This window comes from Ylistrum balloti, unplaced genomic scaffold, assembly GCF_031769215.1.
Source record: "Ylistrum balloti isolate Yb309-2 unplaced genomic scaffold, AGI_CSIRO_Ybal_v1 Utg370376, whole genome shotgun sequence".
Taxonomy (NCBI): Eukaryota; Metazoa; Mollusca; class Bivalvia; order Pectinida; family Pectinidae; genus Ylistrum; species Ylistrum balloti.
Window position 1 is genome coordinate 257,400 of NW_026782263.1, and position 18,625 is coordinate 276,024.

The window sequence follows — 18,625 nt, forward strand, 5'->3', positions numbered from 1 at the left end:
GGAAATACATTACCAAGCCAAAGCGTCTGACAGGTGTCCGGAGAGTTGCTAGAATAGGGACCACAGTGAGAGATAACTTGTCCAGCAAGTCAAAAAGCACTGCTGTAAAAGACTTGAGTAAGTCTAAATTTTCAGCATGTGATATCAGGATTGAGTCTCAGCTACAGGCCTCAGAAGAGTCATTTAATAGGCTACAAGAAGGAGGTGTCGGGCTAGAGATTGCGGAAGGAAATATACAAAGTAAAAAAGTGACCATTCCATCAAATGCCAACAGACCAAATAAAAATTCTGTTCCTTCAGACAAAGCTTTTCCTGTAATAGAAAAGACTTGCCACTCTAATGATAGTGACTGTGAGACTGATCAGGATGTGGTGCAGTTGCAAGAGTCTGACACTTTAGGCGAGGACAGTGTGAGTCCTACCTGTGGTGATTTACCTGATACTACCAAGTATTGTCATCTGTCTGTTGGGGAAGACTCCCAATGTTATGAGGAAACTGCGGCAAAGATTGAAGTAATGCAGCAAGTAACTACACAGAGTCTTAGAGCACAGATGGAACGGTTAAATAAAGGACAAAATGATAATACAGGGAGTACAGGAAGATTGACAGAACAGCTGACCTCTAATGGTGCTGAGGTCACCAGACATGTGCTGAGAGTGTTAGAGGACAGACAGACGCTGTTCACTCCGACATCTGATGGAGGGGGTGGTTCTTATGATAACTTTGATTGTAGTTCTGAAATTGATCATTCACAGAGTTCCATGGATGCATCTTTAGCGAACTCTCTATTAGATAAAACAAGCACAGAGACTTATGATAATCCATCTTATGTTGCAAAGACTACTTCAAATAGTGTTAATATTTTTGACTTTACCACTGAACATCTTTCAGATGTATTACAACCAAAGAGAAAAAGGTTGTCCAGTAAGAAGGATAAAGATCCCCGTCCATTCATTCCTGCTAAAATACACAAAAAGTCAAGCAAAGGTGACATTTGCTGTGTTGAAGTAGGTGAAAAATTGAGAGAATTTTTAGACAATCACCAAATGATTAAAGGCATTTATCTAAACAAAGGGAAACGACACATCAAAAAAAGCCTTGTGCAACTGCGACGACAAGACAATGCTGTAGACAAAAGGAGTTGGCAAAGAGGAAACAACATCCATGAAAGGAATCGTTTGGATGATTACTTTGAATTAACTGAAGCTGGGAGGAAGAAAAAGGATCTTGTGGACAAGAAGAAAGCTAGAGACGAGTTTGCTGTCAACTGGTACATGTGGTGTCCGGGAAGGGGGAACTGTCAGCGGAAGTGTGGGGGAATTGGTGGATGTGCAGAAGGTAAGTATAACTCAAAATGGCTTGATGTCATATTTAGCTAAGTAATGAAATCAAAACAATCATTTTCATGTCAGTCTGCAGAATGAAATCAACAGTTTTGTTTTTCATTACTTAATATCACATAGTCTTGCCATCGTAGAGCTGTGTGGTGATTACTCTTACACAACCAGAAGAATTCTAAATGCTGTTTCTGATATAACCAATGTACCGATGTTTCCATAATCTTTCTGGCAAAATACAAAAATGTTCAGTATCATTTTATCAGTCCAATTCAAGGATTTCTTTAATATGAAATTTCAACAGAGTTGACTAAAAAGATTTTTTTTTTTCAGATATGGTTTTCTATCAGTAACATTATTCATGACTTGAATATTCTGAGATATCTTAATTGCCAAAAATGGCTTTGATCATAAGAAAGAAAGGAAAACCATTAGGCTTTTATAAATAATAGTAAAAGTTTTAATATACTTGCAGGTTGTGAAGGAATGACTCACAAGCAGGACAGACACAACTGCTCATTGATGGTGAACATGAAGCTTTTTCTAAGTGACCTTACAAAATGGCGAGTGAACATTACCGGGAGTCACGTTCCCTCAGACTCTTTAATCACGTGGCAGCCTCCACCCCGGGAAGGCGAAAGGCTTGGGGAGGTCATCAGGGATGAGATCATATTGAAATCTAATAAACCGATTAGCACATCTTCCTCAGACATTCAGGATGTTCTTGTTGAGAAAAAACTGCTTCCAAGGTCATCTAAGGTCAAAAGAAGGATCAACCGATTTGTTTCAGGGATGAAGAAACGCCATGCATGTCAAGAACAAGATATTTCTAGTCTAAATGTGCCAGCTCAGATGGACTTAGTGAAGGAAATGAGTGTCCACTCCAGAACAGCAATTCAAAAACGGCAGGACAGTTGTCATCAGAACTTGAATGGTCAGAATGTTGTGACTGTGTACCAGGTCATTAACAAAGTAACCAGTCATCCAATTGGACCGTCCAAGGCAGTGATGCACAGGACCAAATTACCGGCATCATTTGGTCAGCAGAATTTACCTCCAATAACAATAGGTTCAAATTCCAGTCAAACTGGACAGTACAGCTACCAGACAGGTTTAGCGTCTACTGTAGCCATGGGTGTTGGTATGGCTAACCAGTCACCTGTCTTTGTTACGCAACCATCACAACCTGTTTGTGATTCAGTGCCTTTGTTTATCACCCCTATGCAATAAACATGAAGAATGTGATATATACTCTGGAGCAATACTCAGTCATGCATACTTTTGGTCACACTGCAGGAATCTTTTCAAATCTACTCCACAGCACTTTAGTGTCTACTATAGTCATAGGTGTTACTTTGGGCAACGTAGGAAATACGAAGAGTTCTTAAACATGGAACAAGTGATAAATATTAATTGATGTGTGGTTTATTGTTTATTAACTGATGGGAAGTCAAAAACATTATCAAAGGTGAAAAGTTATCGAAGATAACAGAAAAGTTCATCAAAACCATGATACAGTTACAGTTTTGGAATTTTGATTGAACATTAAACAAAATGATACGTGAACATGTATGTCTACATGCTAAGCTTAACCCAAGAAAAAAAGATAATTGTTATGGTCGTTTATTGAACATATCAAATTTACATTTCTGTAATTTCTGCTGATAATTTTCCATGTCAACTGGTGCTGATGTGTATTCAATGCCATTGAAAGGCCACTGTAAGGCCATATTATGCTCAGGTATGTTGACAAATACACATTTTGTTTTGTGTGATACCGTTGTTAACCAAGTCTTTTAGGTTTGTTTCTCAATATTCTATACTTAAATTTTATATGGTGAGAAAAATTGGTTGTTCACATTATAACCTTGTATCACAATATGTTAAATTTTACATTAAAAAAAGAATTTCAAGTTGTTGCATCATAAATGTTTTTTGTAAAGAGTTTGGGAGTGATAAGATTTAGCACTTCAACTACGTAGTTATTAATTGTTTCCGTCATAAGTGTACAGTTGATTTCGTGCAAAATATAATTTTGAAAAGGTACATTAAGGAATATAAAGTATTGCAATTTTGACATGAAAAAAGTTTTGATTGTCTAGAATCTCAAAATAAAATCATTTCTGTACAGCACTTATATACAAAATGTAGTTACAAAGATATATTGATGGTAATATCTTGGTTGGATTTTGAAAAATAAGCCTGTCTGTCAATCTTAATGTTAAAGAGTTACCTCTCTTGGTTCACATTGTGTTAGTACTAACCTATAGTGTAATAGTTTTCAACACAGAGACTTGGTAACAATTGACAAACTAAAGAACTTGTAAATACAGTGTATGTATGATAAGTATGGAAGTTTTGACCATGTCCTTGTGCATGTAAAGAAAACTGAAGTGTTTTGAAGTATACAATGTGAATTTTTTGTTTCTAGTTTTCAAACAGAATTCTACACTGTAAAAGTAAATGCTCTGTTTTTGTATCACTGAGAACTGTGACACTATGTTCTGACCTTTTATTGATTTTTGTTGAAATAAAACTGTTACTAAGACCATGTTGTTATCTCACGAAAATAGTTTTGTGTGAACTCATGATATTATAAACTTGAAAAAATGAAAATTTTAAAATCTAAAGATGATGATAGATGATGATGAATTAGTCATTGCTCAGTTTAATTTTGCCATCCATACTGTTTCTATACACTTTATATACAAATGGCAATCATGTGGACAGATCTTTGGCTGTCACATGGTATTTGTATATGCATTTAGCTGTATGTTATTGTTCAGCATTTTGTACTGATGACCATTTCATTCATCTTGATGAAACCTCGCTGTATTGTCTTATTCGCCCCCTTCAGCACTCCCATATGTAGAATTACCAGTAAGAATCTGAAATGATGTGAGCTGATGGGGTTAAGATAGATGGTTTATTCACCTCGTAAATTTAATTGCGTTTATGTTGGTTAAGGATCACCATCATGGAAATCATCAATCTGTCCAGGAACATGTCCACCCGAAAGGTCACCACCACCACCACCATGGAGAACGTGGACATCATCATGCCAGTCATCACCATGGAGGAGGAGGTCATAACCATGGCCAAAAGTCAGAGCATGGACATCACCACCATAGTCACACTCATAGTCATCACCATGGTCACAATCATGGACATCATGACAGCAGTAAGTTTATGCCTTCATTAATGTTGATCTAGAGCTGTGGTTTATACTATCTGTGCATAAACAAAATTTATGTGCATAATATTGTCTGTTAAGTACAAAACAGTACCGACTAACGACGGGATGATATTCTGACATATTACAGTTAAGTTGATCTATGCGGTTGGTACAGACTAAAATGCATTTTTTTCTGGTAGAAGTGCAGCCAATCCGATAAATCTTGAGTCAAACTTTTACTGACAATTCAATGGAATGGAACATATTGTAAGATTTGTCCCTCAGAAAGGTGACATTATAAAGTAATCAGATTCAGACTTAAGTAACTGGAATTATAATACCTAGAATTGAATGCGAGGTCTTTGGCGGAAAAGCTTACCCATTGACCTAAAATCCGAGGTCCTTGGTGGAAAAGCTTACCAATTGACGTAAAAGAAGCCGAGGTCTTTGGTGGAAAAGCCTACTTATTGACGTAAAAGATTTTGAGGTCTTCGGTGGAAAAGCTTACCCATTGATGTAAAAGAATCCAAGGTCTTTGGTGGAAAAGCTTACCAACTGAAGTAAGATAACCGAGGTCTTCGATAGAAAAGCTTACTCATTCACGAAAAAGAAGCCGAGGTCTTTGGTGGAATAGCTTACCCATTGATGTAAAAGAATCTGAGGTCTTTGGTGGAAAGGCTTAACCATTGATATAGAAGAATCTGGGGTCATTGGTTCAAAAGGTTACCAACTGGCGTAAACTTTTCTGAGGTCTTTGGTGGAAAAGCTTACCCATTGACGTAAAAGAATTCGAGGTCCTTGGTGGAAAAGCTTACCCATTGATGTAAAAGAAGCTGAGGTTTTTGGTGGAAAAGCTTATTCATTGACATAAAAGAATTCAAGGTCTTTGGTGGAAAGGCATACCCATTCCATTCACGTAAAAGAATCCGATGTCTTTGGTGGAAAAGCATACACATTCACAATAAAGTTTACCCATTGAAGTAAGATAACCGAGGTCTTTGGTGGAAAAGCTTACTCATTGACGTAAATGAATTCGAGGTCTTTGGTGGAAAAGCTTACTCATTGACATAGAAGAATCCGGGGTCATTGGTTCAAAAGCTTACCAACTGACGTAAACTTATTCGAGGTTTTCGTTGGAAAAGCTTACCCATTGGCGTAAAATAATTTGAGGTCTTTGGTGGATAGACTTACCACTGGCGCAAAAAGATCCAAAGGGTTTTGGTGGTAGGCTTACCATTTGACGTTAAAGTTTCTTTTACATCTGTGTTTATATCACATTCGGCTATAAATCAAATACAAATATCCATATATATAATGACGTCTGCGTTTGGTTGTTCTTTTGTCAACAACCTCTGTATTACTTATTATCGTAAATACCCAAAATAAAACAACATTTGTTTCAGTTCACCTGAATAAGCCGAGGAAGACAGAAAGCCATATCGGCCAGTCTTGTGTTTAAATTTCTTATTAGACATAATTGTTTTTTACTTATCATGGAATATATGTATACATGCTTATATCTTTTCTTGTCTGCTTTGTATGGAATTCGTGTTATGTGTCTCCCCTGAAATCAAACTGAAATATAATTATTTTTCTGTAGAATTTAGAAAGAATACAAAACTACTGATCGTTGATTTGTTAAGTGGAACGAATGTTACAGCTTTGATAATATTGAAGTTATTCAAATCATTGACATTGAATATGCCTTCATGAAAACAGAAAGTAAATACCGACATGTTAACAGAACCATGATCAAAACACAAATTCGGTGAAACCAGGGCAAAATATGAACAAAAGATTTACATCACGTTTCCTGAAAAAGAACTAGGAGAATAATACCAGATGTTCAGAAAGGGTAGGCGTCTTCGCTGTCAGTCTAAGGAAGTAGTTTCAGGGACCACCAGATATACTTCCGAGCATTAAACACACCCAGTTTCATATTGCACAAAGAAAACACAATATCTCAATACGATCACCACATCATAAAATGCAATAGACATAATATCCACTCCATCAACATAATTCATTTACGCTCTTAATTTCTTAATGATACGAAGCAACGTTTGTATTATAAAAGCCAAATGTACATACATCAGAACCTCAATAATAGGGATGTGGTCTCAACTGTTACATATATGGTCCATTTTTATAAAAGTGTTTCCAACGATTTTTATCGTTGAGCAAATTGAAATATAAATCCTAGACATTCAAAGATATTAATGATGTCCAGTTGTATTAAAATAGTATCTCGTACAAAAAATGTTCTAGTTAAACTGCAACTCCTAACCGCAACGACTTTAATTGTTTACACAAAAGCAACAGTCAGTGACATGCACAATTCGCTTTCAAATACTAAATTTTCATTTCGTTTTCAACGTCTATGGCTACACTGTAATTATTGCTTTGAAAATGTTCTGATTATGAAGTGAGCCCATCTCAGAAATTCAGAAATACACATAAGAAGTTTAGCATCAACCCATTTTCTAACGGACATCTTGTCTTAACTGAAATTACAAATAGTTTTTGTAATGTATTTGATTATAGTGTACATGACGAAAACAAAAAAATATAGATGTCATTCGTGATTACAGAGGATCAAGTTATTAACAAAATTTAAAAAAAATAGAGCAAGTCTCCGCATAGCAATAATTAAAAACTATGCAGAATTGTCTGTAAGGATGATTAAGGAGTTATTACCGGTTGCCCTCCATCTCTGGTCACGGGTTCTAGGCCTACGTGGGCAGTGAGCAATCACTGGTCGCAGGTCGGTGGTTTTTCTCCTGGAACTTCGGTTTACCCCATCACCCAAACCTGACACGTCTTTAAATGACCATGGCTGTTAAAAGGATGTGAAGTAACAATTAACTAAACTAAACTTATATAAATGTATCGATATCGATGGTTCTGTTTCGTTAGTTAAATAGCGACGATGGAACACGTTTTGAACTAAGGTCCTGCTTGTATTGGTTTATTTTCTAGAGGTTCTGTTCTTAGCTATTGTCTAGGAATAATAAAACTAACAAAAAAAGAAAAAAATCCATTGAATATAGCATTGATAGAGAAAACTAAACTACAGCAATGTACATATATCTATTGAATATAACATTAATAGAGAAACTAAAATACAACAATGTACATATATCTATTGAATATAACATTGATAGAGAAAACTAAATTACAACAATGTACATATATCTATTGAATATAACATTGATAGAGAAACTAAAATACAGCAATGTACATATATCTATTGAATATAACATTGATAGAGAAACTAAAATACAACAATGTACATATATCTATTGAATATAACATTGATAGAGAAAACTAAACTACAGCAATGTACATATATCTATTGAATATAACATTGATAGAGAAAACTAAATTACAACAATGTACATATATCTATTGAATATAACATTGATAGAGAAACTAAAATACAACAATGTACATATATCTATTGAATATAACATTGATAGAGAAAACTAAATTACAACAATGTACATATATCTGTTGAATATTACATTGATAGAGAAAACTAAATTACAACAATGTACATATATCTATTGAATATAACATTGATAGAGAAAACTGAACTACAACAATGTGCCTACTGATTGATTATTTCATATGATTAGTAAAGCTGCAAAAATATGAGCTTCAACAATGATAAAGCAAGTGCAGTTACCTATCAAGATTTTGAATTTTGATTTGATCTGTAAAAAAAATTCCTTTGTCGCCCCGTATGCTTCAGTATTTAGGCACTGAGCATCACTGAAGATTCCTAGAAGAATGCTACAAATGTTTGATGCGGACTTTTTCATTTTGTCTTATGTCTCTAATTCTTTTGGATTGAAATGCTTAAATAACGTTTGTGTCTCTTGCATAATCATTTAGATGAAACAACAATTCATTTATTTGTTCTGATTTAGAGGTACGTTTTACAGATGTTTAATAGCAGTAATCTCGATATTAATTGAACAAAAAGTTATGATTTGTCTGGTGAAATTCTGTTGAAATATACCATTGTTTGAGTATTAAGCATAAAAGTTTCAAATTTCACAAAATGAATTTCAATGGCTGTTGTGATGGCCATGCCGTTTTAAAGTTATGAGAGAAACTGCTTTGTTTCAGCATCTGTGAGTAGACATCCTCGTAAACAACAGGTGAATAAATGCTTATGTAGGTGCCATAGGGGTGCGGTATTTGAATTTATATGATTTCAATAAGAACATTGCATTTTCATACAGTACATACTTTTGTGTGTGAGTTTTTAGATGTGCTAGTATGATTCAGACATTTTTTAGTACAAAAGACAAAAAATCAGAGCTAAATACAGTAAAACCAAATAATTATTTCAACTGCATCATTCTCCTGACGTTTAGTATAAATGATGACTCATGAAGGACGAAATAATGTTTCAATATTTGAATAAATTCCCTGACATTGTCTTTTACAGTAATGTAATTTATATCCGTCATGTTGTTTTTTTCCTGACATTATGTAACTTAGAGACAGAATGATAAACAGTTATAAGTATTAAGTCTGAAACATGCATGTAACGTAATTACAAAAGCCAGTGAAGTACTAATGATATATTGGGATTCAACAAAGGCACTTTCACCGTTCTGTGAATATTTCAACACTTATTGTATTGAAATGGGGTAATGACCCCGTCGAGATCTTCAGAACTATCACCATCTATTGTGATATCTACGTTATTTATAATAGACTTCACAGAACACCAACAGTTAAGAGGTGTGGTAAACCTACGTAAAGTACATGTGGCCTAGTACACCGTATTTCAAAAGTAACTCTGTAACTAGCAGTCGAAGTCTTTGGTTGTATCTACTGAAGATAATTCCTGATAGATGATGATTTTGTTGCTCAATTACACCAAAATTACACGTTATCTCTGTCATCGATCTCTGTAACATGTTTCTTAAAGTACTGCACAAATGCAATCGCATTAAAACTCAGCATAAACGTGTTTAGGTATGCGAAATGGCGGTTTTTATTGAATTATCTTCATTAAGAGTTCTGTCCCTTTAGGCATTAATGCAATTGCGTGATATTCTGATACTTTTCAGTGCATCTCCAACTTGTGATGTCGCAGTTGATGCGATATTCAAGGGTCTGTTCCCAATATCACAAATTTGGTGCTAGATTTCAGTAACTACAGACAAGATTATAAGATACGGTTTCGAAAGATGTAGGTTAACGAAAATTATGGAGAAAATCTACGGTCGTCATAGTATTCTCACTGGGAAATTTTCTACTTGATTTAGCGATATAAAGGTGGGCTGTTTTGTTTGTGGCTTTCGAAGCTTTATATTTTGATTTATATTTTTATATTTGAGAATGGAGCATTATTTATTTAGGATGACCAAGATTTTCAAGGCAGGTATCGTCTATGAAGTATAAGACGCTTACTCTTCCGGAACACCTTTTCTTTTTCTCCTTGTACCTTTTCGTGAATCTCCGTGTACATCTTTCTTTCTTTTTTTTTATCCCTGTTTGATTGAATTTGAGTTTGGATAACGATTCAGTTCACATGTAGGTATTTTCCTGCTGTTCATTCAAATAAGCCACATTCCTATTTATTTGAATTGGAAGGTTTTGAATTATTTCTCTCTTTCCTTATGAATTCATGGGAAGATACGATTGTAGACAATTTATTTTTCAACTGTAAACAGAAGTACTCGTTGAAAGCACGATGATTTTGCGACGGGACTTCAGACTTACATCGTTAAAAATTATATTAAGACTTAATTGGTCTGTGTATAAAACTTTTTATTATTCGGATTGCGAATCATTTCACTTAATTATCCGGATTGTGAGTCATTGAGGAGATTAACATTCAATCGTTGTTTGTTATGACCTAGACAACAATAAAACCTTTTCATGCATTCCCAAGAGCTGCTGATCCTTCTGACATAAAGAACAACAGAGGCAAACATATTACGAAGACTACTCTGTTCTGACTCACTTAATGTTCATGTTATAATGTCTGCCGTTACTACGTCCTCATATTAATCGAATGCAATGACGTATAAAGCTGTAATTGTCATCTCACATTGTGATTTCTTTACGACTCTTTAGATGTGTTTGGAAAAGCTCACTTGTGCCAAGCCTTGTATAGGATATATGTATTGACATTTTATTAATCACCGTATTTGCAAGATTTTTTGGTTTAATTTCCTGACATATTATCCGAAAATAATACAAATGTGAAGACTTTACAGGTTTTTTGGTTTGCCTGAAATAATAAAATGTTAAAATGACATTATCATGCGGGGAAAATTTTGAACCAGTCAATAACGCTTTAAATGTGTTGTTTTTTCCGAATGGCTTTAATTTTCGTTTTTTTTCAAGGTTAGGATGAAATTGCGAAAGAAGATACGTTGAGGATGAAAATCAATAGGGAACCTAAAGTCCGTTTCATTTGGTCTTTTGTTTTCGGGATGTTGAAATTTAAAGGTCAACCTTATACATGTTATGGAAATCATAAGAATTACCATAATGAGTGTAAAAGATCTGATGTTAAGTTGCAGATATTATATGCTGTCATTGTATCATATGATGGGCAGTCATCATTACAGTAGCTTATATCATGAAGGTAGCTCCATCATGACGGAGTTTTCATGGATATGATGAGACAAAAGTTTTGAAAAATTTACAGAGGTACAAATATTTCTGTAAATAATGTTATTTTTGAATACTTTTTATTTCTTATCATTTTGGAGGATGGAGTATAACGTTGAAAAATCGATACATTGAGAAAAAAAATGATAGAGCAAACAAGCCATTGCATGTCTTTTGCATGAAGTAAATCCAGTTTGCTTCAAGCTCTTATTAAACCGTGGAAAATTTGAACCTTCGAAAGCATAAGAATTACTGTGTATAAATCAACAGTTATAGAAAAACCCAAACAATGATAGTTGTAATTTAAGTACGACCAAGTAGTTCTATGTAAACAATAGACTAAGCATTACTTTCATGTGCTGTCCATTTTTATGGTAGTCACACAAGCTTGAAATTTATAACATTTACGTTGATAAGTTACCAACATAAGTGAACTTTCACTTTATATTTAAAATGTAGCATTCAATCAATTTAGTACATTCTTGTCAAATCTTCATACAAGACAACTTGTAGTAGACATAGTCATCAGAATTCAGTGTTTGCACTGTTAACACAAGTATTTAGCATTGTGCCTACATAAATACTACCTATCACTAGTTTTGAGAAATGTATAGATATTGCATTGTTATGTGGTGCACTTCAAATATATTTTTCGCGTATTTATGTATTAATTTGTAATGGTTTGTAAACAAGTATGTGCCAAGTGCCCCAGTCTTTAATAACGATATAAAAATGACCACACTATCACGTTATCCTGAATTTCCACGCTTCACTGTCATAAAATTGAGACGGACAAGATCAAAATCAATGAAGATGTTCATCATCTGTAGCTACGTCCTTTGCGTATCAAGCAGTAAGGAAGGGATCTAAATTTGTTAGAACCATATCTCTTGAATGTTATAATAGGAATGACGTGTCCCTCTGGCAGTGTCGCTGATATCCACTACACTTTATTCCGGTAGTACCATATCAAGTGTCTCTGTTCAAACATGCTTCTCGGTTGGAATAACACGCCGCAAAATGACACAATTTCCCTAGGATCTTGTCAAACAAATCTTTTCTTGTTCTTCGTGTTGATATTTAAGTCTGGTGTAAATTGTCATGTCATTATCCGAGAGCTGGAGGGTATAATCCAGACTTCAATTACAGACCAATTCAATCATGTAACACTGGGGCCGGGAACAAGGGAACAATGCTATGGACTTGAGATTCACTCTTCTTGTGGTGAAAAATAAATGTCTAATAGCAAATTTGTGATTGCGATAATATTTCTATGTATTTGTATGGCGATAGTGCGAAAAAGTATTTGCTTTGACGAGGATTATTTTGAAGTCAACATTGTTAAGAGTAATTGCTTTTGCTTTAAGTTGATTAAATTTGATAAAATAGAAAAAATAATTACATTCCCCTATTTGCCTGGTTTTATTGTGATTCTTGCTTACCTTGGACACTGCGTTTCCTAAAGATAACTTGGTGATCCGAATCTCCTGCTCTCTGGATACACGGATACAGTTCTTAACTATCGGGTATTTATATCGCCAAAAATCAGATATGGAGACCTGACAATTGCGAACCTGCAATAAACCGGATTCAGATCGGTAATTTGATAACTCTTTTTAAGACTTGTTGGTTTTGTTTAACTTGACAACTCTTTCACTGATTTATGTAATACCAGAAATTTCCATCAAACAGATGATAGTTTATATGTATTTCATGTCTTTTTCAATCACAGAATGTTTGAGTACAATCATACAATTTTATCCCACTGGAGCCTCTTATGCGGGGGAGTGACATATTCTTCGTGAACTTCTTTGGAAGATGTCTCTGGATAATCAAACATTCTATTACTAGCAAGCAATATAAGAGCAACGCTACTAATTACCCAGATTCGTCACTCGATATTACGTAAATGTCCCGTCTTTTCAGGTTTTTAACGATACTGTGATTGTCACTGACGTCACAATATTAGCCACGGACGTTGCCAACACTTAATTGAATATATTGGCATTCAGGAGGAACTTTGTAGTATACAAAGACATTTGGGGTTCTCCAATATTACTTATTAAGATCATTTGTTATGAGGTGATGGGTTTTGACTTTAATACAAGCATATGTTTGCATATCTATTGCATAGACAAATATCAACACATAGATTTTTATTTAAGAATTTTCATGTAAAATGTTACCTTATCTGGATTGAATTGTGCCTATTACAAAGAATTCGTAATTCATGATAATTGCTGGCATTGCCTTTATGGGCATTCAGAAGGACTTTGTAGTGTATAATGACATTTTGGTGGAGGTTTCTCAAATTTCAATGTAAAAGGTACGATCGTCATGATATGATGAGTTTTAACTTTAATATGATTATGCATTTGAATATCTTTTGCTTAAACGGATATCAATACATGTAGATTGAGTTTTATGACCGATGACTTTCAATGTACACACGGTAGTAAGTCTCAGTGTGGGTGGATTGTGTAAGGTAAATTGAAGCGTGCATATTGAAATTATTTTGCCTAATGCAAAGAATCAATAGTTTAGAATTACTTTCGTTTGCAAGGTGTTGTTATCATCAGTATTATGATTGGTTGGAAAGAAAGTGAAGGGCCTTGATATATTGCTATTGGCTCCACTGATAGTTCATTTCAATAACATTATGATATGTGAATCAGGAATTATATTAAATTAATCGTGCAATATATATAATCAGTGATATAATCAGTTAAACTGACCATCACCTCTGCTAAATCGTCAGATGAAACATGGGGAAAATCTGATGACTAGCTGTGTGAGTTTCAGTCTCTGAAAGATGGCATGAGAATGTACAAGCAGCATTACGTATGAAATATTAAATCAAATAGAAACGTACAGATATACCACAAACGAAGCACTCTCTCAAGAGGAATAAGAAGGTGTATTATGATTGTTACAAATATTAAGGTGTGTGTAAAATAAATATACCATAGGAGCACAGACCCTGAATTCAGTGTCAAACGACAGTCTGTATGATTCTTGGTGATTTATATAACCTTCGTCTTTCTAACACATACAAATTGAACATGCTTGAATAATTACTGGTATATATCTACATTTAATTGGTTGATTAAATATAATTACAATGTTTCCTTACTAAATAGAAAGTATATACTTTGAAACACGTGAATATTTTTGCGAGGATCAATAAGTCGAATTCGGCCTTTTTTCTCAAACAATTGATAAACTAGTTACACATGTTTGTATGTTTTAGGTAAAGTTGACATAAAAGTGGCGTATCGCCCTCGCGAGTCTCCCTATCCTCTCATCAGCGTGGATGAAGCCGTACAGACCGTGCTGAATACTACTCCTCAACTTGACATAGAAACAGTTCATTTTAAAGGTAAGTACCATTAGATATTTGTCTTTTTGTCACCTGGTTCTTCTCGTTGTCCAACAAAGAGCAATTTAAAAATTCAATGGCATGAACGTCTCTTATATTCTCGTCCTTCTTTTAAGGCTTTCACCTACTTTTTAAAGTCTAAGTTCAGTCCTTTAGACTCCGTAAACGTAAACTGTCAAAATTTTTATTGTACTTTTTGACCATGTGCATTTAATGATTGTTTATATGATATCATACATTTATGCACAAGCGATACTAAAAAACGGAACAAAAGTTGCCTCATCAATAGCTTAACCTTAACCTTAACCTAGATACTTAATCTTTTCAACGCACGGAAAAAACGCAGCCTTGGGAATATAATATCAAATATGGATACATAAAAATCGGTATAATTAATACTCATGATTTAATTTATTTAGTTTTTGTTCTCAAAAATGTACAATGTACTTCTTCTGACTGAGTTTGTACCTTGTTGACTTCTTCCAGCCTTGAACAAACAAAGTCAGTCTGGACTTGAATACCTAACTGTGGTTGTTAAGTGTGCTGATATTACATCACGCGTTTCCCCGCCCTTCCTTATTCTACAACAAACAATTTGACGTGAAAATGAGCCATTATTATATATCTCTCCAAACCCACTTCCTCAATATTGCATCTGGTGGCCTTGAGCTCGTCAGTAATCCCGACCTTTTAATAACCGCCAGTCCTTCCGACCACTGGGTGCGCACCTCGAATCTCGCTCAAGAAATGTAGTTCTGCTATATTAGCAGGTTATTGATTAAGCTTTCTACCTTAGATCAGCAATCGAAAGAACGGACAGGTAAAGAATGTGTGTCATAATGCACTGTATGGATGAATTCCGTTCTAAAGACTCATAATACCCTTTGTTAGTGCGTATAAACATACGTAAACTGAAGCATATGAATGGAGTTCGTATCAAAGGCCCAAAACAGACAACGGAATGTGTAAAAATGTACTGTAAGTTTTTCAATATCGTTAATTACAATACAAATGTTATGCACTGCACTTGTTAGCCAGATGAGTTAGGTGGGCACAGATCCACCAGTAAGGGAAGCTGGCATAGAACCAGGATGGTTGGAGTCGGGATATGGAGTTTCTGTTGAGCAGCCCAACTCTGACCCATTCACAGGTAGACGTAATGTCGCCTGAATTTGTACGCTTCACGAGAAAATTGACATGTTGATGTAACACATTTTACCATTGTTTTTACTGCCCAAGAGACTTCAAAAGAACGACAATGAATCATTTTAAGCATACGAACAATTGCTTTATATTGTTTCACATGTCATAAAATGATAATAGCCTTTTATATCGAAATGGGTGCACTGTTAGAGGAAAGTTCTTTGTTATCTAGGAAATAAAACGGAGTTACGTGGGCTGTAAGTGTAGAATAAGCAAAATACATTCACGAAAAAAACGTTTGATGACGTAAAGATATGGATATTTTGTGTGATATATGCTGTCATTTCTGTGAGAAGAATATTCGCAATTCGCGGTTATCAAATTCTTGGCATTGAGCTGTTTTTTGCGTATATTTATCTTTTCCATTTTGTTTTGTTTGTTTGCCAAATCTGATGGAGCGCTACAAATTTGTCCGAGCAAATTTATTATAAGCCACGATTTGTAAGTATTTATATGTGCAGATGCGAATGAGCGAAGTCAGGTGAAATTGCCATGCTAAAGTATATTTAGATTCAGTTTGAGCAGTTGTGGTCATGCAAGTCCAGACATGCATGTAGGTTAAAACACTTTCTAAAGGACTAAAAGGAGAAGAAAGGTTATTTGTATTTAAGATATCACAAGGAGGCTGTATGAAGGCAGATGCAAAACTATTCCAATAGAATTTCGCTTTTAAATCTCCGAAGCCTTAGTCAGTGGTATTTTCTCATCACTCAAAATGTCTAGACATCATATTTTGGGCTGGAATATTGAAGGTCGTAATGTGGTTATGGTTGTTATTAGATCCAGATTTCATACAGTGTGTATCCTTCATTAACCTTGCCGATTTAAGATCAACATCTGACTGTAATTGAACGAATTCAACATGGTATCGGCAATTTATTATTTTATGTTCATTGCAGCCAAATCGTATCTGTATCCCCTGGTAATGTCATACCGTACCATGCTTAAAAGTTTAAGGAATCTAATTCAAGACCGTGTGTCTTTAACAAGCTTTGCAGATAGACTGTAGTTTAAATATATTGCAGTGCTTAAAGAACCAGACCTTACATTCAGTATACAAAACAGGTGCACATATATATTGTAATCTTGCACACCACACAACAGCAGTAATGACAATTGCAAATTAGGGACCGTCATAAACCAACTGATGCAAAGGTGCACCATGATATGTACATGGAATGCAGCCACCCACAGAAGCTATATCACAGGTTTGTTTTCCGTATTGGATATAACTCGTCAGTGAACCTTAATTCCAGAGAGATAAAGGATCTGCTGTCAAGCGGAACAAGGATGCCATAAAAAGGGGTATGTGTACCGAGGTGTTCCACCGCCCGCAGTTGTGGTGACAGGCAACGTGATGCGAATTATTTCATTATAAACGCGTTAGCCGCCCTGCTCCTCCTTAAAGAACCACCACACATCTCCTGTGTTTTGCATTATGTTTGTGGTATGGTATAAAGATATGAGTTATTTTTTACAAGTGTAAATTAAAGACTGATGATTTGAAAAAAAGTTTTAATATGTTTGGCATTAGCAATCATCTCACTTTGGAATCACATTTCATTAGTACATTCTTAAGGGAAAAGGTTTCTCAAATGTCATCTGTCAATAACTACTTACCAAATGCCAAATGAAGTATTTAACTTTAACAAAAACAACGGGCATTGATGCTGTTATTGGTGTGATGCTGTTCGACAATATTCGTAGTTTTATTATAAGTAAACTACAGCTGTCTCATACCATAAATGATATATTATGAAAAGTGTGTAAAAATTCCAAGTGCACACGTACAATCATGCATCTTTCGATCACAAGAACCATCGTGAATATTAATTCATTGACCACTGAATGTTAGAAGTTAAATGCCATTTCTTTTTATTTTTTCTGTGTTTTCAATGTTCCACTGACAATACATTTCATATTCTATTTGCAATAATTATACCTGACCTAGGTATAAGATTTTTGTATATCACACTTTATGTATTAACCATTTAATTAAAAAAAATATCCAACTTTATGTAAATTAACATCGGGGTAAATAGGTGGTCTACACTTCTTATTGCCAAATGTTAAGTACACAATTATCATACCTCTCAGTAACTACTCTTTTAGACATGAAAAGGATTCTTGCCGTTCAAGTGCATTAATTCTTTATATAGTGGAACAGTGACAGTGATATTTCATGTTTTTGTCAGTTCTAAAATACCGGTCTTACATTAAGTTGTGCCTTTGTTATATGCATTAATTGTCAATATAACTCTACAAGTGGATCATAAACGTGCACTGTTACATGTAGTACGTTGAGTGTTATTTTCGCTACGTGTTTTCGTCAGGTGTTCGCCACGCGTTTGCGGAGGAGCCGGGACAGATCCGGAGGAACATTTACTGGTTAATATGCCGCTCTAATTGGTAGACTACCATGTGGTATTAGCTAGATCACTTATTATTTGTGTTTTTGTTCAGATATAATGTTGATCTCTCTGTATATAATATATAGATAACAACTGTTTACAGAGTACATCTGTTTAGTAGAGAAGCGTCACCCAGTATCAGAAGTTGTTTGTCAGGTCGTGACGTGTCGCACACTCGTGTGTCAACGCATGTTGATAACAACACTTATGTATTAGTGCAATTAGCTTGTTGTGACTTGACGTCACATGGCAGTACACGTGATTTTTATATGTATGACAACACAAGGGACTTGACGTAGCTGGTAGCAACACAAAGTCTACTAATCTAGTTAGTTAATAACAAGACAAGAAAACCTCTTCAATGTATACAAACATCTTGGCGTAGCGTTGTAGGATATGGTCTATCCTATCACTTCCTGTTTACGGCTTTAATTTGTACGGCAAGACAAATACTCATTTTTTTCCTTGTAATGTA

At 34.8% G+C, this 18,625-nt stretch overlaps 1 protein-coding gene across 1 annotated transcript in view; it reads left to right on the plus strand.

Moving 5' to 3' along the window:
• The window catches only part of LOC132554072 (gephyrin-like), an 89,751-nt gene that overhangs the window by 4,833 nt on the left and 66,293 nt on the right, over nucleotides 1-18,625 (plus strand). The window contains exons 8-9 of the mRNA XM_060218370.1: nucleotides 4,305-4,518; nucleotides 14,408-14,536. Of these exons, the coding sequence (XP_060074353.1) occupies nucleotides 4,305-4,518; nucleotides 14,408-14,536 (343 nt within the window). The remainder of the gene's footprint in view (nucleotides 1-4,304; nucleotides 4,519-14,407; nucleotides 14,537-18,625) is intronic.